The 24,856-nt window shown below is 41.9% G+C and overlaps 1 protein-coding gene across 1 annotated transcript in view; it reads left to right on the top strand.

Moving 5' to 3' along the window:
• Positions 1-550: 550 nt before the first annotated feature.
• Positions 551-24,856, top strand: part of LOC309973975 (metabotropic glutamate receptor 7-like) — a gene marked incomplete at its 5' end in the record, with an annotated part of 96,067 nt that continues 71,761 nt past the window's right edge. The window contains 3 exons of the mRNA XM_082858437.1: positions 551-1,069; positions 12,379-12,469; positions 19,385-19,427. Of these exons, the coding sequence (XP_082714563.1) occupies positions 551-1,069; positions 12,379-12,469; positions 19,385-19,427 (653 nt within the window). The remainder of the gene's footprint in view (positions 1,070-12,378; positions 12,470-19,384; positions 19,428-24,856) is intronic.

The following is a 24,856-nucleotide window of genomic DNA, read 5'->3' as shown; positions in this document are numbered from 1 at the left end:
TTCGCCTGCGACCTGCAATCCCCAGATTCCCTGGGGACCTCGAAACTCCGAATCGGAGGTACTCCGCCCCCCCACAGCCGCCCACCCATTCCCTCCCCCCTTACCTCAGCACGCAGCCCCTCCCTGCGTGATGATGCAAAACCCTGGGGAGGGTGGGCGCTGGGAAGGGTGGGGAGAGCCTGAGAGCGAGCGAGGGTGGGAGGGAGTGGGCGGAGGAGGAGAGGGAGCCGAACGCGCATTTAAAGCGATAGCCATCCTCGCTCTCTCCCCAGTGCTGGGCTGTTGGAGAGCTCGAGCTGCAAGCCACCGAGCGCGAGCTCGAGCGCGGCGCGCTGGCCGGGGAACCCAAGAGCGCACGGCGCCCCAAGCTGGCAGGCGCCGCGGGACCCCCCACCCTCGCCGGCTGCCCTTCCCCGGGCGCCCCTACCCTCCTCGCCCGCAGGAGACCCTGGGCTTCCCCGGAGGAGCTCACCCCAAGGGGCCAGGACTCCGGCGAGCCCGCCACCGTCCCCTCGAGTGCCGCCGCCACCACCGCATCCGCGGGAGCAGCATGGTCCAGCTGGGGAAGCTGCTCCGCGCCCTGACTTTGATGAAGTTTCCCTGCTGCGTGCTGGAGGTGCTTCTGTGCGCGCTAGCGGCGGTGGCGCGCGGCCAGGAGATGTACGCCCCGCACTCCATTCGGGTCGAGGGGGACGTCACCCTCGGGGGGCTGTTCCCGGTGCACGCGAAGGGTCCCAGCGGAGTGCCCTGCGGCGACATCAAGAGGGAGAACGGGATCCACAGGCTGGAAGCGATGCTCTACGCCCTGGACCAGATCAACAGCGATCCCAACCTGCTGCCCAACGTGACGCTGGGAGCGCGGATCCTGGACACTTGTTCCAGGGACACTTATGCGCTCGAACAGTCGCTCACTTTCGTCCAGGCGCTCATCCAGAAGGACACCTCCGAAGTGCGCTGCACCAACGGCGAGCCTCCGGTTTTCGTCAAGCCCGAGAAAGTAGTTGGAGTGATTGGGGCTTCGGGGAGTTCGGTCTCCATCATGGTAGCCAACATCCTGAGGCTTTTCCAGGTAGGGGGGGCGCTCCCTCCGGGGCAGAGCGCGCCGTAGCTCCCCGCGCTCTTTATCCTGAAGGCTGGCTTGGACTCCAGGGGTGCGGGGTCTGGTCAGCCTTCGCTCATTTCCACCCTGGAGATCCTGCCGAATCCCTCCCACCTCACCCGAGGAGGTACTTTCCCTGCTTGATTCATTTCCCTTCCATCTCTCCCCTGTCCGCGCTCCACTCCATCCGGCTTGACATTCTGGATTTATGGCCCCATTGACAAGAAACAGTCTCCGAAAAACAAGGCGATGATTTAAATGGGTTTGCATTCGAGTGAAATATGGTTCCAAAACAGGCTTGTAAAAGTGCCGGGTTCCTGTGAGAGCCACTTAGGCGCAAGGAATATGAAAGATGAGAAGACGCCTAGAAACTAGGCATTTCTCAACTCCCCAGCTTCCCTGCCCCAAGCCGCCCGACAAGCTGCAGCTGCCTTGGAAAATTTCGAGAAGAGCTTAGGGAGGCAGTTCTTAAACCGAAGGCTAGGTCTTCACCTACATTTGGACGTGAATTGCCCATTTCGCTCGGGTTGGATTTCCCGACCTGTCACCTATATCTGCCAGGGCATGGGGCGGAAGGCGTGGGGACTGTCCTCAAGCGGGGAGAAGCCACCCGCAGACGTGCCCCCAGGTGATTTGCTCTGGGCAGTTGTTTGCACCGTCTAAACTGCCTTTGCGATCCGGCCACTGGCAGGAGCCGGGCGATCAGCTTTCTACTCCTGCCAGCTCAGAGCCCGGAGGTGAGCTCATGCTAACTGCGAGACACAGTCGCTTTTTCTGCACTCATCCTGTGCCCATCCTTTCCCACGACCTCCCTAACGCAGCCCCCAACCCCAGTCCTGGGTTTTGAGGACGATTCTCAGAGCCAGACAAGAAGGCGCCTGGAGGGAGGCAGTAGGGTGCGCTGAGCAAGGCCGGGCGGTCCTCTAGCTCCGGGTGCAGGCGGGCAACGGCGGAAGATGCGAGGACGGCGGATCGGGCCCGCTGAGCGGTGGGCGGTGCTGCAGTGCTCTCTCACCGCCTGCTCCCGCAGCCTCGGCCCCACGGCTCCTGTGCCGCCCTGGGTATAGATGGATGGCTTCTGGATGAAGAAATTGAGTTTCAGGGTCTGCGTGACTATGGGTTCTCTTGTTTCTCTGTCTTTCTTCCTGTGTGTCTCTCTCCTTGTGTCTCTTTCTCCCTGCTTTTTTTTTTTTTGTCTCTCTGTTTTTATGTTCTCCCTTTCAATTTCTGCCTCTCTTTTCCTTCTCTACCCCTATCTCCAGGTTTTTTGTTCATCTCTGTCTTGAAGTGATCCTTTCCTAATGCACAGCTCTCTCCCTGCCTGGTAGGACCCAAGCTCAGTTAGTCCCTTCTCCAGATGTTCTGGCTGACCCTTATGCTCCCTGTAGCTAAAAAGTCGGCTCCCTCTCAAGTGCCTTTCCTGAAGCATGTTGGGTTTCTGGAGGGGACTCCTTGTGAGATTCAAGCTGTCACTACATCAGCACCCAGGGGTATGAAGTTTGTGTTTGTGCCAGAAGGAGGGGTGCCTGTCTAAAGCTGCAGCCTGGTATGGCCCCTCTGAGCCTCTGAGCATCCCTAGCACCTGTTGAGTATGCCACCTCTAGATGTTTGCAAGGCCAAAAGTGCTTCTGGGCAGCCTTCACTTTGAGGTAATGCTTTCAGGAAGAGCCTGGGTTGTTGTAAGCAAAACCCAGAAGCACTTCCTTTACCTCTGAGCTTAAACTAGAGAACCTGAGGAGGCAGCGCTGCAGGGAGGATGAGGCCAGAGGTCACCTGAGAACCACAGGGGCAACTCACAGTATTTTTACTGGAGCTCTGGGGGTTGAAGGCACATTTGCTGTTTGACGTTTTAAAAATTATTTTGGTGCCTTCACTTGGAGCTTAGGAGCTTGCAGATGGGCCTGCCTGTCGAAAAAAGAGTGAAATCTTAAAGTCAAGAGAGAGCTTGCAGACTAGGTGAAGGATTGTGTTTGCTGAAAAAGATTCCAGGGGGAGCTGATTCCTTCTCTGGTGTGTGGATCTGAGGCACTTGCAAGAAAAGAGAACGCTTGCCTTATGCTTAGTTCCCCCGTTCCCTGGGCTGGGAAGGAAAGGAACTGAATGCCAGCATTAGCAGTGCACGTTGGGACCAAAACCATTCAGAGAAAACACTGTCATTTTCCTCTAATTTGCAAATTGCAGCTATTCATTTGGATTGAACAGCTGAGGGAAAAGAGCCCCCAGTTTTCACCTGCATTTATTGAGAAGAGGCTGGTAGTAGGAGGGATGCACCAACTTGTAGCTTGTGCTGCAAGCTGGATATAAGCTTGGTGTGAGCATCCTGGTTAACCACTGCCCATGTTCAAATATACAGAGATAGATTCCAACAATCTCTTCCAGTAGCCTTATTTTTGCGTGTGATCTTAGAAGCTCCTGGCATGTAAGTCCAGTCCCCAGTTTCCCAGCCTCTGTAAACCTGCAAAATGAATAGAGAGAATAGTGGAACACAGACCCCTTGTTCAAAGACACAGTCACTTTAGGGAAAGAGGAAAAGAACGGGTAGGTGAATCTTCTCTGGGATTGCAGGGTTCAGCTCAATGAAGACTGTCCTGTATAAAAGAAACTCCTCTAAATGGTTGAATTCTTAGCTCTCCAGAGATTTGAGTTTTCCTTTCCCCAGTCCCTGTGGGTTGCTGTGGGGAATGTGCCAAACCTATCATTTGAGATAAAAATTTATGGTGAGGTAAGCTTCTAGGCTGGGGGAAGGAAGACTTAGTGACTGAAATGGGGGATGCTAAGCACTGGGGAGCAGGAAGGAACAAGGAGCTAGTAATGGATGTAACAAATGCTGCAGCTGCCAGCAAAGCCTGGATTGAACTTCCTTCCTGAAAATGAGGACCCGGGCAAGAATGACCACTCAGATGTAAACAGTGTCTCTGACTGGGAATTCTCATCTGCCTGCCGGTGGGCCAGAGCTGAGCAAGTCCTTTCTCTCCTCTGTATGCACACTGAATTGGTTAGTAAGTGACATGTCAGAGGACAGGAATCATATTCAGTGGATCTTTCAAATCCAGGAGTTTGAGGCTAATGAAATTAGTGTGTGGCCAGGGCTCTGCCAACTAGAATTAAGTCACTGCAGCCACCCTGCAATGCATTTTCAGCCTGAAGGGAGCATCAGCGAGGAATTTCGGGAGATTTGTTTCTGAGCCTGTACAAAATAATACTCTCCTAATGCTAAGAAAGATTAAATGTAAATTAATATTGACTACGAGTAACATATTTAAAAAATAATCGCCGAGTGGGGGATGGCTTAAAGTGGAGAGATTATATAATATGGTGGACAAAGAATAAATCTCCTCTGACCACTGTTTCATGGGCTATAAGTAAGATCTATTACAATGGAAAGTAATGGGAACGTTTTTATTCAAGGCTTCTCTGCTATTGACTTGAGAGCAAACACTCTGAGAGTATAAATTACTCTTGCTATGTGCTGACTCTGAATGAACAATATTTCATGTGCAGTGACATGGTCTAAGCTATAGACTTGGAATTGAATGGCATCTGTTTCAATTGTTTTGTTCTCTCAAGAGCAACTAGATAGAAAAAAGTGGTCAATTTGACCCTTGTGGGAGCGTGTTGCAAATCTAAACCTGTGTCCCTCATACCATAAATGAAATACATTTGTAAGTGTTTTCCTTCTGTTCATTGATGCTTGAGTATGATCTCAAACTTTGGCAGCAACATTTTATACATAAGTACTTGGTTTTCTTCCTTTCTTCTCTTTCTCCTCTCTCTCTCTCGCTCTCTTTCTCCATCTTATGTAATTGGATAGAATTGGGCACCTAGGATGATGTGGTGTTACTATAGTGGGATTTTTTTTTTAAAAAAAAACAACTCTAACTTACCCTTTTAAAAATTTCATAAATACAGGTGTCAGTGCCATTTGGAATAGTCTCTATAACAATTTCTGTCTCCACATTTACTGTGTTTCAGCAAATTTACCTAACAGATGGTGAGTGGGCAATTTTTAAAGGGGCATTTTTTAAAAGAGCGGAGAGGGAAGGAATAGAGACAGGCACATACTATATTTGAAGTTACCTCCACGTGTATTTTATGTATGTATACCCATACAATTAAGAAGTCTTTGGATGTTTTATCTTCAAGAATAATTCAGATAATGGATTACCTGAATATCATAAACATTTAGGGTTTAACAGATTTGTTACATATAGACGTTGTATCATGGATTTAAAAGACCATAGCAAGCGGGCAGCGTCGCGCGGGGCGACCGAGGGGCGGCGCGGGCTGGGCGGCCGGTGCGGGGGTCCGTGCTTCCTCGGGGGGAGGGCTGGGGTTAGCCGGGGACGCCGGGTTGCTCTGCGTTGCCAGGTTACCGAGCGCGTGACCCGCGCCCGCTCTTCCGCCCGAGCCGCCCTCGGCGCCGCCTGAGCCGCGGTGCGGGCAGCGCGGGGCGCCGGTTCCGCGGAAGCCTGGGTCGGGCGCTGCGTGCGGGACTTTCGTCGCTCGTGGCCGGGGCGCGAGCGCGCGGGGGACGTAGGGCGCCGACCTGGGCCTCCCCGGCGCTCCGGCTCCGCTCAGGGCACCCGCTCAGGGGCCTCCGGCGCGAGGCCCCCTTTGTGGTCAAGATGGCGGCGCGCAGGCGGACCGCGCCGAGGTGAGCTGGAGCCGGGCCCGGAGAGGGGCGAGTCTGCCACGCCCAGGACTTGGACCCCGGGCTGGTCTCCCGTCTCCCGGGGAGCGGCGGGTGAGTGGGCGCGGCCGCGCGTAGGTCCCTCTCGTGGGTTGGTCAGCTCTTCGTGCGTCCGCAGACTTCTGTCGTCTGATAGTCAGATCTGGGGTGGCCCAGGTTGGAGGCGAGGGTGCTTGCTTGGGGAAACCTGAGCGGTTTAAGGACTCTATTGGGATCGTTTCAGACCCCAGCAAGAAGCTGAGCAAGTTTCCTCCTGACTCTCTTCCCGGCTAAGTTTTCTCCCTTCTCTGAAGGCGCCAGCTTTTCTGAATCACCTTGTTCCCCGGGGGGATACAGTTGGTGGTTCTGACCGTGGAACGTAGGACCCGGCGCGGGGAAGCCTGAGCTGGTTCTAGTTACTTTGTTTGCAAAGCACTTGTCTTGTCTTTGGAATCTTTGTGTATATAACCAACGTTGGGAAGAGCCAGCGTTTTCTTCTCCAAAACACTGCGAGGGGTAACTTTATACGTAAGAAACAAGTGGGCGTTCACATCCATCTCTTTTCCAACCACTGAGTTTTGGTTGTGTTTCCTTTCTTTAAGTTTGTCTCGTTCTGAAGTGATAACAAAGAAAAAAAAAGGCCATAGCCAATTACACAAAGTATACTCTAGTCTCAGTCCTGCCATTAATTAGCTTAAGTCATTTAATTTTTCTAGGCCTCATTTTTCTCATGTGATGTTTTTTCTTAGAAAAAGTATAGTTTCTAGAAGTCTCTAATCTCTGTGTCATAGTTCAGCTTGGAGAAAACCTGTTCTTATCCAAACTCCATGACATTGTATTTCCAGCTCCAACTTTGGACTTTGAGTGAGTTGGGGGCAACTTTTTAAGGATATTTTCACACAGCTTTTTTAGTTAATATCAGTCTAGCTGACTTGTCATACTCAGACTTTCTCCCATATTCTTTTACCAGTGTGTTCCTTAGTCATATATATAAAGACTGTTGTGGGAAAAATGACCTCCTGGGTGAGCTTACTGCATGGTCATCGACACAGGGCAGGGAGTAAGATTCTGTGGATTTTACAGAAGCAGATACAGGTTTCATTATCCATGTCCTCTCCCCTTTCATCTTACCAAAAAAACAGCAGGCTTTTCTTGGAGAACTGCCAGATAAAGCCATCCTGCCTCCTCACGAGCCCCGGGGATGAGTCGCCCAGGGACTGAACTCCAGTAAAGCAGGTGATTGGCTCATGGGTAGGCATCTGACCTCGGCTAAGTCTATCAGACTGCTCCCCAGGACTTTTGTCTCAGAGCAAAATGGAAGAATTGTCTTTTCTCTCTGGAATTTCTAAGCTGGGGAGATATGACTCTGGGACTCCCAGTGACCATCCAGCACAAGAAGAGACTTTCTGTAAAATAAAGTCTTGCAGAGGTAAGCAGGGCTGAGCGATGGAGAGAGAGCTGAAACCCTGCTGATACTCTGGAACTTCCAGATCCAACTGTATCTGAATATGGCTGCATCCCTGAATTTCTAGTACTTGTTTGTTGAGGTTGTTGTTGTTGTTGGGTTTTTGTTTTTAAATTTCCTTTGACTATTTTGAATTTGTTTTCAGCCATGTGCATTTGAAAGCATCATAGCTAAAAGAGCTAATTTCCTACATTAATGTCAGGTTTGCTGACTGGCATTCCTTAAGTGAAAAATCATATCCGTTATTTTCTTTAAATAAAATCCTTCTAGCTCAGGTTTGAGATATTCAACACTCTGCCTCCTACCCCCCTCTTTTCCAACATTTACTATATCACCTTGAAGCATTTGTGACCACATCTTTCCCATCTAGATGCAGTTGAGAGAGAGAGCAAAGACTTCTGATATAAACTGCAACCTATACGCCTCCTACCTGGAAGCTTTAGAACATACTTGATTCTTGTCATTAAAGCAAATCTTTTGTTGTTGTCTCCAGGGCACAGAAGAATTTTCATGGCATAATGGAGTACAAAGTACATTAAGCCTAACTACTTCTCACCCTCTTTTACTTTAAATAGGCAGAAAAGAACAACCTCAAACACATTTTTCCAACAAATAAAATACGTATATCATTATGTTTAGAAGACATTTATTGCAACATATAGTTAGACTGATTAATTAATGGACCTTTCGCCAATTGGCACAGTAAATATATATGTTCAATGTGCTTAATTAAAAAGAAGATAATAATATATTTTTACAGGTTGATTATCTGAGAAGAGTATTGTGCCAGCACACTTGATACTACAGTATTTCATGTTTGACAAGTAACCACCTTTCAATTATATTTACTGCTAAATGTTTTTGGATCAAGCTATTAAATTATAAGGTCAAAAGTAAAATGATATGAAATTACAGTGATAAAGGGACAGATATCCCACTTTATGAGAATAGAGGTTCTAATTTCTTTTCAGTACTACTAGTAGTGACCACAGTACTAATTTGAGCCCTTACTATGAGCCACTGTGCCCATATATATTTAGTTCTTACAGTAGTTCTGCAAAGGGCATATAATAATCCACACTGTAAAGCTGAAGAAAGTGATTCTCATAGCTGAAAGTCACATAGCTGGTGAGTGGCAAAGTCTAGATTCAAACTTAGAGTCGTCTGACAATGCCCAGGTTGTTGACCACTATGTACACTGCTCAGTTGTTGCACCAATAAAGAAGTGCTCGAAATAATTATAGATTTGCCTACCCCGAAACTGCAGTGATTTAAAGACATCAAAGTTGCCAGTTGCTTAACCACATCTACTTACAGTAAGAAATTACATTTTATTTCATTTCTAAAACAAGATTAGTTCTGCAGGCCCATAGAAACTTGAGCACACAAATCCTACCTCCAAATGAAAGATGCTTGTTTTCCATTATTCAACACATGGCCCTGTACAGAGGCAATAAATATATAGTAGAATTTTCATTCAAATAAATGAGAAGAGAGGTTTCTTCTTGTTCTGATTCAGTGCCCATCATTATGGATTATGATGGCTCTTCCCAAACTTCATTCACTGCACTCTTTCTACAAAACTCCAGTAATGGAATCCATCATTCAGATATATGTGCAAAGCGAAAGGACTGTATTTATACAGTTGCTGAAAGTCAAGTTGATAGAGCACAGGAAATACATCCTAATAAATGCAACATTAATGTTTGTGTGGGCCTTGAGTGAGGGTTAGAAGAATTTTCAGTTTAATGGAATATTTTGCCTCTTGCTATGAAAGTGTGGCTTAATAGTCTTGTAATTGGTCATTTACAGAATCCTCCATCTCTGGGTTTCATGCTTTCTTTACTCTGCAGCTGTTGATTCCGTCTCTTGTTCTGGATGGAAGATAGCAATGAAGCCACTTCAAAGGGCTCAGCCTGCCTTTTTGTGTTATTGTTTAGATGAAGATATTTCCATTTATTAAAGCACACTATTTAAACGTTTTTATCATGTTTTAAACTTGACTGTGTTCTGAAGGTATGAGCACAGGCAGACATAATGGGGGATGTTTTCCAGGAGAAAACATACTCTTATCAAAGGAATTATCAGAATTTTCATGTATGGATTGAGAATCAAATTCTGGAGTTAGACCTGAATTTAAATTCATACTCACAACTTATTACCAGTCTCATCTTGATCAAACGGTTACCACACTTCTCATCAATTTCCTTATCTTTGAAAGCGGAATAAGAGAAGTATGCCTGGTGGAGTTATACATAAAGCTCATCTGATAGAATATTCATAAGGATTTTGCACAAAATATACATGGAAATATTTTAGCACCGAGTTTAGCATGCGATTCTTCTTCAATACATTTAAGAGCTATTATTTTATTATTATTATGCTATCACTAAAAATCAGTTACTTAAATGTTATTATTCCTAAAATTGCTATAAAATTACCGCAATAACCCATGATGAATTCCCCTCTTCTGTTTCCTTTGTTTAAATGGAAAATATATATATAAATCTAGACAGAGAACACTTTAGTGATCCTATTCAGTGGAGTGAGAATTTCCATGGCACTGATTAAAACAAATCCTGAATTGCATGGACTTAAGATAGCAGAGAGGGGCTTCCCTGGTGGCGCAGTGGTTGAGAGTTCGTGACCCGATCCGGGAAGATCCCACATGCCACGGAGCGGCTGGGCCCGTGAGCCATGGCTGCTGAGCCTGCGCATCCGGAGCCTGTGCTCTGCAACGGGAGAGGCCGCCACAGTGAGAGACCCCCGTACCGCAAAGAAAAAAAAAAAAAAAAAGATAGCAGAGAGGCTAAGAGATTTGAAGTTTGACATCCTCAAGTGTGAATTCTACTGTGACCCTCTTCTATCTGTAGAACCTTGAGGAAGTTGCTTAAACTTTCTGAGCTTTACTACTAGTTTCCTCATCTGTATCTTTTTCAGGACTATTTATCAAGCATCTTCCTGTTTTCTATGCTTGGACGTATCAATGAATAAATTAGACAAGAGCCTTTGCCTGCGTGCTCCTTCTTGCATGCTTTCTCCCTCCTTACACTCTGGTGTGGAAACGGATGTTATAAATAAATTCTATGCTTTGTCACAGGTTGATGGGTGCTACGGGAGAAGGAAAAGGATGTGAAGCTCACTGAAGAGGCTTGGGTTGGGAGTGTTGGAGGAGTGTACAGGTAGGTTCTGATTTTAAATAGGGTAGTCAGGGTGGATTTTATAAGTTGACATTTGAGCAAAGACTTGAAGTGAGGGAGTTGTCAGAATGTATGATGGGGAGACCACTCCCTGGGAGCAAGAATAACCAGTCCCAAAACTCTAAGGCAGAAATATGCCGGGCAGCTTGGAGGAATATCAAGGAGGCCACCCTGGCTGACTTAGTCAGTGGGGAGGAAGAGACAGCAGGAGGGCTGGAGGTCGGATATGTGATGGGATGGATTGGGTAAGTCCTGGGAGGCCATCACATGCATTGTGTGTTTTACTCTAAATGTAGGCAGCCAGGGGCAGGATTTTAGCCGAGGTGTGGCATGAACTGTCTCTTGTTTGAAAAGCATAACTCTATCTGTGGTCTTGAGGATGTGGGGAGACAGTGGAGTCAGGGAGAATCTCGGTAGGCAACTACAGGATCCTCGAGGTCTATGTTGGTGGCCTGCACCAGGCTGCTAGCGGCTGGTAATTCTCAGAAGTGGCACATTGGGAAGGTTGTGACAGCATTTCGTGGTAGATTGAATGCAAGAATGGAAAGGAAGAGGGGGTCAAGGGTGAATTCGAGATTTAGGGCCTGGGGAACTGGAAAGGTGTGGTTACTGTCACCTAAGATGGAAAAAGTTTGGGGTAGAGCATGTTTGGGGGATTAAAGACCAGTTTTGGAGGTATAAGATTTGAGATGTTTTCGTGACGTCCAAGTAGAGATGCTGAGTACACAGTTGGATACACAAGTCTGCAGTTCTGAAGAAAGGTCTAAACTAGAGATACACTTTAATACAATGGAGCTATTAAGAATAATTACATGGAAGCGCTATTTTAAAGGTAAAATGAAGTAATGCAATTAGCACTCTGTCTTCTCAAAACATTTAATAACTGTTAGCTAAAATAATTACCTGAAATGAAAAAATACCTATAGTTTGTTTTGTTGTTTGCAGTAAAAGTGAATAAAATGTCACAATTATTTTAATAGTATTTGTGACACAGTAGTTTTAGTTAAGACACCATGACTACAAACATTTACACTAAACCTTTCAGTCTCCTGCTTTTCACTCTGATAGGGTACTTGGAACCATATTTTGTAAGGTTTAAGTTAGTTGTCATAGGGTACCTCTTTAATTAGAAGTAATTCTGAACTGTCTAGTTCCATGCAGTTTTATATACATATATGTATAATTATTATTTTATGATTTATCAAACTCAGTTGAAAATTTGCATCACTGATATACATTAGAATTTAAGCATTTACCCAGGTACTCAAGGAAAAAAATGTACTTGTGTTGTAATTTCCATAGGGGTACTTACTTTCACATCTTCCCTTCGCTTTGCAATTGCAGACATGACAGGGGAAATATTATCTTACTGGTCTTTGAGTTCCCCTTAGCTATCTGCAAGTCCTTAAACAGCCTTTGTGGCGTAACCAAAATTCTCTTCCATCTTCATTCCGCTAACAGATATTGTTCTAAGCATGTACTTATACTGAAAACTGCATGACCACGTTGTCTCTACACATCTATAATTTTATGTTAACACTATCATTATGTAAGCTATACTTTAATTGTAATTATAACAGATTTTATGTCAACACACATCCATTTCTAGTGTTCATCTGGTGTTCAAGGGGAGAGCAGCATGTCGTAAATTTTATCAAAATATAACATCTGAAGAATAGAACAGAGGGTAATTGTGTAATTCTGTATTCACTCTAATTAAGTTCAGTGGAGTTGGCATAATAGAATTAAGATGAAAAAAAAAAAGACATTGAGGTACCATGGCTCCCTCTCCTAACACACCCTTTTCGTATCCGAGAGCAGAGACTCAGCACCTTTCTGTACAGAAATGGAGACAGGAAGAGGCCAGAGGATGAATGACAGGCACGAATGAGGTGGAACTTTGAAGAGCAACATGGAAATGAAATACTTCTTTTGTATTTGGTAGGTGGGGAAAATGTACCAGCGTGTATGCCTACTGGGACCACGTTTTCCAGAACAGTTAAGCCCAGTGTCAACTGTGCTGTCCCACCTTCCTCGTAAGTAGGAACATACTGTTACTTGAATCTTTGCTTCCTGTTTCTTGATAGCTGGTTGAGAAGATTATCACAGGAAGTGCATCTTGTTAGCAAATACACTGTTTTGAAATGATTGACACTCACTGAAGAGTGGCAACTCCAAGCTTGCTCTCTCTTGATCTTGGACTATTTAAGTCTGGAGTGCAGGAGTGGGTTATGGGGAAAGACCATTGGAATTCTTATGTCTTCAGCATAATGGTTATAGCATAATGGTTAGGAGTGTAGGTGCTGGTTCAAATCTCTGCTTTCCACTTGCTAACCATATGAGCTTGGGCAATTTACCTGATTACCTGAACCTCAATACTCCTGCCTATAAAATGATGTTAATAATATTTCATCCCCATAGACTTGTTTTCAATGTTAAAATGAAGTCACTTACACCAAGCACTTAATACAATGCCTAGAGCATAGTAAAGTCTATTATTATTACTATTACTACTACTCCTACTATTATTATTATTACTATCACGATGCCAGGTGCTGTTTTTCGTATGTGCCTTATTCCATTATCTTCTGCCCTGTCCCCCCATTTCTGTCTTGTTTCTGTACAAGGGTAGGTTTGTCACAGAGCATTTTCTTTCCCTAGTGTCTGACTCTTAGTCATCAAGGTGACTGGTCCACGACCCGGCATTCATTGCTGCTCGTTGAAGCAACCCATTTTGAGAAGGGGAGTTGGATATTGATGCCAAGTTGGGTCAAGGAGAGAGAATTTTCTCTCTTCTGCACTCAGCTCAGTGAAATATTCAGGCCTCAGAAGGAGAATCAGGCAAAGGGCAACGTGCTAAATTTCATACCTTAGTGATTAAGAACAAGTCAGACAGGCTGGATTTTAACTCATTTCCGTCATGTACTGACAAGGGGATCTTAGGTGCTTTTGTAACCCCTCTGAGGCTCAGTCAACATCTGAAAGAGACAAATAACATTATCAGGACCTAGCATATAGCCTCACTGTAATAAGTGAGTAAATCCTTTTAAAGCGTTCAGCACGTTGTTTGGCATATAAACACTTAATAAAATTTAGCTTCTTTGACTACTACTACTACTAATATTATTAAGTAGCTGAGCAAATCCGAGGCCCATTTTTTTCTTAGATTGCACATAATCGTTTGGACAACCAGCTCACATTGATCAACCGTTGCTTATATATAAACCCCCATGAACCCAAAGGTGCTTTAACTCTCTCCCAGTCAGAGCCTGTTCTGGGGGCAGAAGCAACACCGGCACTACCCCTGTCATCTTTGCCTTTATTGTCACTACACTCGCCTGCCGTACTGAGCACTTTCTGTGTGCCAGGCACCAAATTTAGCCCTGCGTATGCACTATATCATGTAGTTCTCACACTCAGGTGGGAGACATTATCATCATCCCCAATTTTCAGATAAAGACGCTGAGGTGTTGGAAAGGTAAGAAACTTGACCCACAGCAAGAGATGGAGCTGGAGTATTCAAACCCTTCTCTCTGACCTCAAGAACCCTTAAATATTAGCATACTACTACATCCTGGTAAGAAAATCTGCTTCCAGCCACTCTGGTGAGAGTAGAAATGATTCTCAGTCCCCACATTCCTCTATTGCCCATGCCACCCTAGCCTCAGGACTAGGGGGGAAAGGAAGTGATCTCTTCAAAGAGCAGCCAAAGGGAACCTACTCCCTTCTGCCTTTTCGTAATCAACTAACCAATATTTTATTTCCTTCTTAAGAGTCCCCACGTGTTCCTTTTGGTACTTAGCTTGGCCTTTTAGAATTCTGACATTCTGTACATGACTCATCCACTGTATTTCATGTTAATTTATTGAGGTCAAGTATAGGGTCTTACTCATCCTGAAGTCCAGTTATCCCCTGTCACATCTAACTCTGTTCTTTTCTTCTCGTAGGACATCTGCAGATATTTATTTGAATTTTGTTGAATTGTTCTCATCAGTAGTACATTAAAAGTTATACAGAAAGTGCTTTCTTATAAGGAAAACCATCTAAATAGATTTCTAGCTCTTTACTTTTTATAGCACTATTGTAGAGATTATAGATCTCCAGGTAATATTTTTTAGATTGAGTTCTTCATATCATCTTATTTTCACGTATAATGATAAATCTGAATTTTCTCTATCAAAGCTCTGAGACTTCACTGGCTTGTAACTTAGCTTGTTGATTATGTGTGGTTGACTTTTCCATTTACAATGATATTTGATCCTGGTAAGGATGGGGCTGGGTGGGAAGGTACATCTTAGGGCCATAAATTGGTTTTGTAGAGAACTAACATAAAGATCTAAAGTCTCATCATATTTCTGCAGAACTCATGAATCATTTTATTATAATTCCATTCATTCAGGGAGTATAAAACCATTTTCAAATTGTTATTCCTAATTTGTTCATCTTCTCTTCCTTAGTCTTAGTGAGAAGAGAGCAGGCTGAATGGAAGAAAGTCATTATGACCACTGGGGCCACTAGGGTAGGCATCAGTCCCAGAGTTTTGTTTTCATCTCTCCGCTATGAATATTGGCTAATGTCTTGAGTGCTTACTTGAGGCAAATTACTTAGCCGACCATGGCAAATGGATTGTGTCATTTCATCCCCTGATAGTCATACAATTAATGTATGTATTATTATGATATCCCATAATGCATACATGGAACAGAGCCTCAGAAGTAGTTATTTGCTCACCAAAATATGGTAGATGTGGAATTTGGACTCAGATCTGATAGACTCCTAAATCACTCCTAGTGATTTTTACCACTAAATTAAAGTTGTATACCTCTGGAGAGTAGATAGTTTCTAAAATTTCCTCAGCTCTAACGTTTTATAATTAAATTTTTGTCTGATGGCAAGCTTAACAGATAAGATGGGTAGGAAGGAATGCCAGCCTGTTGAATGGACTTTCCCTGAAATGAGCCAGTTCACTCATTCATTCACTCAGCATGTATTGAATGTTTGCTCTGTGCAAAGGCATTTTAGGCATCACAGTGGAGTGAGCGCCCCTTCCATAGACTCTCCTGCAGCACTCAGAGAAGTCTTGGACTGGTTTGCCTGTTATGGAATGGGGCTTGGTGATAGAAGCCTGGTTTGTCCTCCACTGATAAAACTAAGACATACTCATATGAGTTTATAGGCATCTTGAAGTCGTGGGATAGTAACACACATGAATCTTACCATTTTTGCCTGGGATTAATGATATAAAGGCTTTGGATTTGGGTATGGAAAATGGGTGCAATTATGGGTGTGTTGGTTCTACATATATACGGACATAACGTGTCATCAGCCTGCAGCTACCTGCCATTCCTCACTACTCCTTCTTTTCACAAACCAAACAAGTACCTTCTTATCTCTCCTGTGGATAAGCTCTTGACAGTGGCACTAGGGCCTCCCTCAATAAGTACATCATTGGCTAAACCAGTGGTTTCTCAGATATGCTCATTGAACAACCCTTAAGGTGGATTGACATTTCACTGCCTAGAATAGAATATGGTGTTCTTTAGAAATCGGGGGGAAAAGATAGGCCACCAGATGTACTTTCTTTAATTTAAATTGTTTATATATATGAACAATTGTTATATATGTGTATGTATACTTGTTCATATATATGAATGATTTAAAATTGAAGAGATAGATATATACGCACACATATATATATATGTATATTTAAATTCTGGCTTCTGTTAGCAAGTAGTAAATTAAATTATTAGCAGATCCATACTGCAGGGAAATAACCAATCAGATTTCATTCAATAGCTTGCTTTTTTGTAGATTTATGGTTGTGATTTTATATCTGCAGGTATGTTTGCTGAAGAAAATATTTCTGCCACTTTACACAAAATTAAATTCATTTAATACCAATGCGGCATGTCTCAAATGTCTTAATACAGTTTTAATCTTGAATCACATCAGAAGTATGAAATTAGAAACATACCCCAAAATCATTTGAAGATATAATTACTTTCATTTCCCTTATACTTTTGAGACTTTTGAAAAACAAGTATTTAGTTGTACTTATCTGTTTCTGTCTCTCTAAGGATAGCAAACACTGAAACACAATTCTTTTTAAAAGTCAGTATTGAAAATATATTGTCCAAGATGATCAAAACTAAGGAAGTGGCAAAGAAATTCAAAAATTTAAACTTTCAAAGGGTGCTTTTTTTGTGAATGTGTAGTACTTGTTCTTCTGAGGAATTAATCTTTTTAAAAATTCAGTTAACTTATTTTTTATTGAAGTATACTTGGTTTACAGCATTGTGTTAATTACTGCTGTACAGCAAAGTGACTCTGTTATACATATGTATATACATTCTTTTTCATATTCTTTTCCATTATGGTTTATCACAGGATATTGAATATAGTTACCTGTGCTATATAGTAGGACCTTGTTGTTTAGCCAATCTATATATACCAGTTTGCATCTGCTAATCCCAAACTCCCAGTTCATCCCTCTCCCACCTGCTTCCCCCTTGGCAGCCACTAGTCTATTCTCTATGTCTCTGATTCTGTTTCTGTTTCACAGATAGGTTCATTTGTGTCATATTTTAGATTGCACATATAAGTGGTATCATGGTATCTGTCTTTCTCTTTCTGACTTACTTTGCTTAGTATGATAATCTCTAGTTGCATCCATGTTGCTGCTGCAAATGGCATTATTTCATTCTTTTTTTTAATGGCTGAGTAGTATTTCATTGTATATATGTACCAAATCGTCTTTATCCATTCATCTGTTGATGGACATTTAGGTTGTTTCCATGTCTTGGCTGTTGTGAATATTGCTGCTGTGAAGATCAGGGGGAATGTGTCTTTTTGAATTATAGTTTGGTCTGGATATACGCCCAGGAGTGGGATTGCTGGATCATATGGTAGGTCTATTTTTAGTTTTCTGAGGACCCTCCATACTGTTTTCCACAGTGGCTGCACCAACTTACATTCCCACCAACAGTGTTGTAGGAGGGTTCCCTTTTCTCCACACCCTCTCCAGCATATGTTATTTGTAGACTTTTTAATGATGGCCATTCTGACTGGTGTGAGGTGGTACCTCATGGTAGTTTTGATTTGCATTTCTTTAATAATTGGCAGTGTTGAGCATCTTTTCATGTGCCTATTGGCCATCTGTATTTCTTCTTTGGAGAAATGTCTCTTTAAGTCTTCTGCCTATTTTTTTGATTGGGTTGTTTGCTTTTATTGTCATCAAGTTGTATGAGCCGTTTGTATATTTTGGAAGTTAAGCCCTTGCTGGTCGCATCATTTGCAAATATTTTCTCCAATTCTGTAGGTTGTCTTTTCATTTTGTTTATGGTTTCCTTTGCTGTGTAAAAGCTTGTAAGTTTGATTCGCTCCCCTGTGTTTATTTTCATTTTTATTTCTATTGCCTTGGGAGACTGACCTAAGAAAACATTGGTATGATTTATGTCAGAGAAGAGAAGAGACTGTCTCTTTCCCATTATATATTCTTGCCTCCTTTGTCAAAGATTAATTGTCAAAGATTAACTGAGGTGTGTGTGTTTATTTCTGGGCTCTGTATTCTGTTCCATTGATCCATATATTTGTTTTTGTGCCAATACCACGCTGTTTTGATTACTGTGACTTTGGAGTACTGTCTGAGTCTGGGGTGGCTATGCCGCCAACGTTGTTCTTTTTCTTCAGGATTGCTTTGGCAATTCTGGGTCTTTTATGGTTCTGTATGAATTTTAGGATTATTTGTTCTAGTTGCGTGAAAAATGTCATGGATAATTTGATAGGGATCGCATTAAATCTGTAGATTGCTTTGGGTAGTATGAGCATTTTAACAATGTTAATTCCTCCAATCCAAGAACATGAGATGTCTTTCCATTTCTTTGAATCATCTTCACTTTCCTTTATTAATGTCTTACAGTTCTCCGCGTGTAAGTCTTTTGCCTTCTTGGTGAGGTTTATTCCTAAGTATTTTATTTTTGGGGTTGTGATTTCAAAAGGCATTGTTTTTTTACATTCCCTTTCCGATATTTCATTGTTGGTATAAAGAAATGCAACCAATTTCTGTATGTTAATCTTGTATTCTGCTACCTTGCTGAATTCGTTTATCAGTTGTAATAGTTTTCATGTAGAGTCTTTAGGGTTTTCTCTATATAGTATCATATCATCTGCATCTAATGACAATTTTACCTCTTCCTGAAGGAATTAATTTTGAAGTTCTACTAAGACTTTTGGGATACCTGTTTTAATGAGCCACTACTTCCTGCCTGAGATTGCACTATGCACCAGAGATTCTAGAATTAGCATAATAAAACTAATAATGCAAACAACAGCAACAAATCTTCACAAACCTTCCTTGCAAGGAAGTAAAGTCCACTGGAAACACAGACAAGTGAAACACACATTCAAAATGGCAGTGATTCTCAAACATTTATGTGCTGAAAAATCATGACAAGCATGATAACCAGGGCAATTACTAGACCCCTTCTCCAGCTGGTCAGGTGTAAGGTCCTGTAACTCTATTTTTGGTGAATGCCTCCAGGAGAGTCTGAGACAGATGCTCTCAGTTGTCGTCAACCTTTAGTGTGCATCAGATTTGCCTGAGAATATTGTTAAAACACAGATTGCTGGGCTCCAGTGCCAGAGTTCTAACCAGTTCCCAGGTGTGGCTGATATTGCTGGCCGAGGGACCACATTTTGAGAACCACCTTTCAAAACTCTGCAGTATGCGGTGTGTGTGTTGTGAATGCAGTATGCAGTTGTGTGTGTTGTGAATGAGACGGGCCCAGAGAACCAAAGGAGGGCAAAGGGACTCTGCCCTAAATTAGCCAAAGGTAACAATAGCAGCTAGAATTGATTGACCCAAGAAAAAATTATAAGAACTTTACCTGCATTTGCTCATTTAATCCTTTCAGTAAGGTACATAGGTGCTACTTAGTGTTCCTCTTTTACAGGGGTGTCCAGAGAAGGTAACTACCTTGCCCATGTCCTAAACTGGTAAGTAACAGATTAAGAATTCAAGTCTAGGAAGTCTGATTCCAGAGCCCACACCTCTACCCTTTCTGCTTGTAGAGAGGAGTAAAGGGTTGTCAGGGAAGCCTTCCTGGGGGCCCTGGCCTCTGAGTGTAGATAGAAGGATGAGTTGACATAAAGATCATTATTTGTGTGTGGTGGGGGTAGGGGAGGAAGTATGAGGGCTTCCAGAAGAGCCCGCCCTCCCCATACATCTGCTGTAAGCAAGTCTGATGATCAGGAATCCGGAACATGAGTATGACTATGGGATACTGAGAAGGGTTCTAGAACCCTGAGGTTAGAGTTCTGGATCAGTTAGTAGGTAACAAAGTGAATGAGTGATTTACCTTACTTTCCACGGGTAGCAGGAAGTTTGGAGATAGTCCCTCTAGCGTTAGTCCAGCTGCTGAAGGGCATCACCAGGGGACTGGGTTGCTTCGCTCTTCCAGCTTCCACATCTCTAGCACGCCCACATAGCTTCAAAGTGACCCCAGAATCTCCAATAGTGTTCCAACAATTTGGGCAGGAAGAAAGAAAAGGAAAAAAAAAAAGAAATTAAGTAAGAAAAAAAAGGCAGTGTCTAACTCAGAGAGCAAATTTTTTACCACAGATGGTCAGCAGACTTGCACTTAGATCTCATCAGCTTGGATTTTAAGGCCACCTTAGCCTTAAGGATAATGGGGTCTCCTAAACCAGGGCTCTGATAGTAAGGAATAAGGAGAGAGTGGTACTGATTAGCAGTGCCTGCTGTCCCAAACAAATATTATCCCCAAACTATTTTTTTTATCCTATATTTTACTTTAAAGAATGGAGGGGAAACATTATGTATCTGTAAATAGCCTTTTAGAAAGGGTACCATTATATAGTCATACAACCCCCTGGAGGGCTCCTTCTTCTAAAATCTCTTTAAAAACTGTTCAAGGTTAAGGACATTTTTATCTTAATTTAGTCACTTGCAGTTGATTATCTTGGAATGACATCCTCTCTCTGCAGATGTTCTGTCAGGCTTTAGAAAATTCTAGAAGTGGACAGAGAAGTGTTATGGTACATGTATTTGCAATATGCACGTCTTTGAAATGAAATCCATTTAGGGACCAAAAGGCATTTCATGTCTTTGCTATCCATTTTCACATATTTGCCTTTCCAGAATTCCTTTGAGCAAATCTGTTAGATGTAACCCATCCGTTTCTCCCATCTGAATTCTTTATTACTAAACATTCTTCAGTATGCTCTCACTCCCCTCTGTCAAAGGCGTTTCTCTGGGTCCTCACCCTTCTTATCTCATATGTGAATGTGTATCTTAAACTGAAGCAACAGTCTGCTATGACTTCTCCATAACTTGAAGAACCCGTCTTTGTGGGAAAAAAAGTAGGCTTACTAACTTAAAAGGTAAAATGCGCGCAATGTTTCTGAGAATTAAAAACTAAGATAAAAACATAAGCAATGGAAAAAACTTACAGTGGATCCTTTTCAAAGACTTTATTTTACAGAGAAGGCAACTGAGGTTTAAAGAAAAAATGCATTAGTTAAACACTAAATAATAAACCTCAAACCTCAGTGGAGCAACACATGGACAGTTCATTTCTCACTCACTCAGGAGTGTAGTATGGCCTTTGGTGGTCTGAGGGTCAGTTTTCTGCTCAGTTATTCAGGGACCCACCACCTTCATCGAGTGGCTCTACGTTTATCCTAAAAAGGAAAGGAGAGAGGAAGCTGCAAGCTACAATTATCAACTCGTTATCCTTCAGACATAAACTCTTCAGGTCACCTCTGGTCACATTCTTTGGGATAGAACCATACCCAGATGCAAGCGGAGATGGAGAATGTTGTTCCTATCTTGGTCCTAGTGATGCCTCTACAGGCTGGAGGAGCTAATTAAAGTGTAGTCAACAGCTCGTTGTTTCTGCCACAACGAGTGATTAGCCTAAGACTGTGGATTAATTATGTGTGTGTGTCACATATACATATAATACAAACAAACATATATATGTGTGTGTATATATACATTTTATAGCATGAGTTGACACACGGGGCTTCTGCCGTATCAAAAGAGTACAAACTGCCTCTCGTTGCTTTTTCTTAATTGAAGTTGACTACTACTATCTATTTGCCTTCATTTTGCTACCCCCCCCCCGCCTTTCAGTATTATGAAAATTCTGAAAGAAATAATTTCAAAGTTTCCAGTGCTTTTAAAGGTAATAGAATACTTATTCAGACCTTAAAAATTTTCCTGTGTGAAACTTTTGCCAGACTAAAATAGTTAACTTATGAAAAGTAAATTTAGATTGATACAAAAGAGAAAATAAGCTGATTTTTTTTTTTTTTTTTACACAAATACCCTGAGCCAGGATAGAAAATAAATGGAAAACTGGAGGAATTTAGATCCTTTTGTTGTAAATTTAAATATTTTTAATTGTAAAAATAATACAGGCTCATTGCAGAAACTCCAAAATTGAAAGGATTTAAAGAAAAAAGGAAAAATAACTCAAAATCCCATTTCTGATAAATCATCTCTGTAACATTTTTGAGGGTATCTTTTGAAACTTTTTTGTGACGGGGTGCATATAAATACAATGCAAGTATAAAATACCTTTAATTATTATATCAAACTACAAAACAGTTCTATAACATTTTTATTTAGTAATATAAGTATGATTACTCATCACCTAATAAAAATCTGCAGCATCATTTTTAATGGTTGAACAGCATTCTATTATTTATTTAACCAGTCCCTACTGTTCAACATTTAGATTATTCCTGTTTTGCTTTGCTAAACAATGAGACAAGCATCCTTGTTCATATGTCTTTGAGCATTTGTTTATTTCCTTAGAATGGACTTCTAGAACTTGAATGGCTGGTTGTCAGTTCTGGTACATACTGACATATTGTCTTCCAGAAAGGTTACCGTGCTTTTTATTTCTACCAAGAATTTAACATCCAATGTGGTTTCTTACACACACTCATCAGTACCAGTATTATCAATATCAATACCAGTATTATCAATATCAATACCAGTATTATCAAGTTTTTTAAAACTTTGTCATTCTAGTCAGTAAAATATGACACCTGAATTATTTTATTTGTATTTCTTTGATTAATAATAGCAAGGTTGAACGTATTTTCATATCTTTATTGGCTCTTAATACTTTTTAGTTTGTGACTTTATGGCATCCATTTTTCATCGATGTATAACAACCTTTTATATATCAATGTGTTTATTTTGTTGTTTGTTGTAAATGCAATTTTTTTCTCTTCATTTATTAATTTTTATTTTGTTGTGTTGAACTTCTTTAATACTGTCAAGTCTATTCAAAAACCCTTTAATGAACACAACAAATGTGGAAAATCAGTCATTCTCCTGCATTTAGTAATCAATGTATTTCCTTTTGGGCAGTATGGAAATGTAGGTTCTTATTTCATCTTATGGTTGGAGAGAATCTATTCCCTCGGAAAGGGATTATAGTCTCCATGATGCAGTAATGGGAGATTTTATAGGGTAGGCAGGGTCTACAGAAGAAAAAACCCTAAACCACACTCCATTGGTGGTTGCCTTATTTATAAAAATGGCATTTGAGGTTGTGTGACTGCCATCAGGTAAGCAAAATTAATTTTTAGCATGAAGTACTCCTATCAGCAAGAACAGCCTAGGATAGGCTAGCAGTAAGAAGTGAGGGGTTATGGGATTGGGGCATAGCCGCTGTTTCCTCCAATGCAGCTGGAAATTTAAACTCTGGGGCTCCTGCTTGATCCAATCAGCCCAGCTAGTATGTGTTGCCAGGTAGGGTGAATAGACTCAGAAGTACAAGAGCTCATCCTTGGTCCCCTCTGGAAATGAGCAGAGAATACTGTGTCAAGCAGAGGTGATCAGTCCATGGTCTGGAGACTTGGATCTCCTCACAGAGTCCTTAAAGTCAGGGTGAGACAAAATGCCAATACAAATTATATTGATGACAGTATCAATGAGGTGACATTGAGTCCTTTGACCCAACGTGTGTCTGCAGTGTGCCATCCATTAGTAAATGGGCAAAGCCATTTGACAGATCTATGTGATACAATGAATGAATCTGACACTCATAGTTTGAAAAACTGAAACTGTATCCATTTGTCAAGAACAGTGGCTACTTGTTCTGCTTTATTCCCCCTGGTAGAACTAGGTAACATTGCAGGCAGTAAGACGTTCCGGCATTTCACCCTGGAGTAGCCCCCAAACTGAAGAAGCTGTCTTATCAGTAGTTAGCTCCTTGTCACCAAGAATATTGAAGTAGAATTGTATGATTAGCAAATTAAAGAGACTGTAGTGCCTACCACTACTGTATTCACTAAGGCACCCAAGTTATTCTAAAGAAATCCTAATAATACATTAGGACCGTTTTGAATATTTTTATTTGATTAGCCATAATCTTCTAGTTATAACATCCATCACCATTTTGGCCTTCTTTTCTTACAGCCTAGCCCTGTGGTCTTGGGCTAATCACTAACCTGCTTAGATACAATTTTCTTCTCTATGAAATAGAAACATTATTATATGCTTTGAAGGACTGCAGGAAGATGAGCTGTAATGTTTATCAAGTGCCTAGTAAGTAGCCTGGCCCATAATAAATACTTGGCTAATTGTAGATGTTAGTTTCATTTTTAGTTTTATTTCCAAACATTGCTCTTTACTTTTGGAACTCTAAAATTTGTTTTGAGAGTGGAGGACTTGTTGTTTGGATTCCTCCAACACTCTCTGTATATTCTGTACTTCTATCCCTACATCAATTATATTAATGGAACAAATGATCTTTGGTCTGGTGATTCCAAGGTGACGAGGAGCTAAGTGGAGGTTCAGTATACACCTGAAAGTATGGATTTTCATGCCCAGTGCAAATGTGGGAAAGGCATTATTCCCACATTATAACGGGGGTAAAGACCTCCAACTTGAGGAGACTCTGGGTTGAGAGATGAGAGATTTACAGGTACTGTGTTTATCCTACAGGGTACCACAAGGGCTTTTATGTTCTGTAGCAAGACTTTGCACCTTATACCCTTGTAGTTAGAAGTAAAGCATACCACATAACTAATATCTAGTAAGCATTAGAGTTAGAATAAATACCATTTATTTAACGTTTCCTTTGTGTTAAGCATTTTACAGTTACAACATATGGATGGATACTATATTGTAATGGTTAAGAGTGTAGTTTTTTGAGCTGGATAATACTGGATTGGAGTCTCTTCTTTATTACCTCTTTTTTTTTCTGTTTTATTGAGGTATAATTGACAAAATTGTAAGATAGTCAAAGAGTATATCATGATGATTTGATATACATATGCGTTGTAAAAGGATCCGTCCCATCACGTTAATTAATACATCTTAACAGCTCATGACACCTTTTTCCTTTTTTTGGTAAGAACACTTAAGTTCTATTCTCTCAGAA

This window comes from Leucopleurus acutus (genome assembly GCF_964270905.1).
Source record: "Leucopleurus acutus genome assembly, chromosome: 17".
In the NCBI taxonomy this organism is placed as follows: domain Eukaryota; kingdom Metazoa; phylum Chordata; class Mammalia; order Artiodactyla; family Delphinidae; genus Leucopleurus; species Leucopleurus acutus.
The sequence above is the reverse complement of the archived record's forward strand: the minus strand, read 5'-3'. Positions and strand labels throughout refer to the sequence as shown.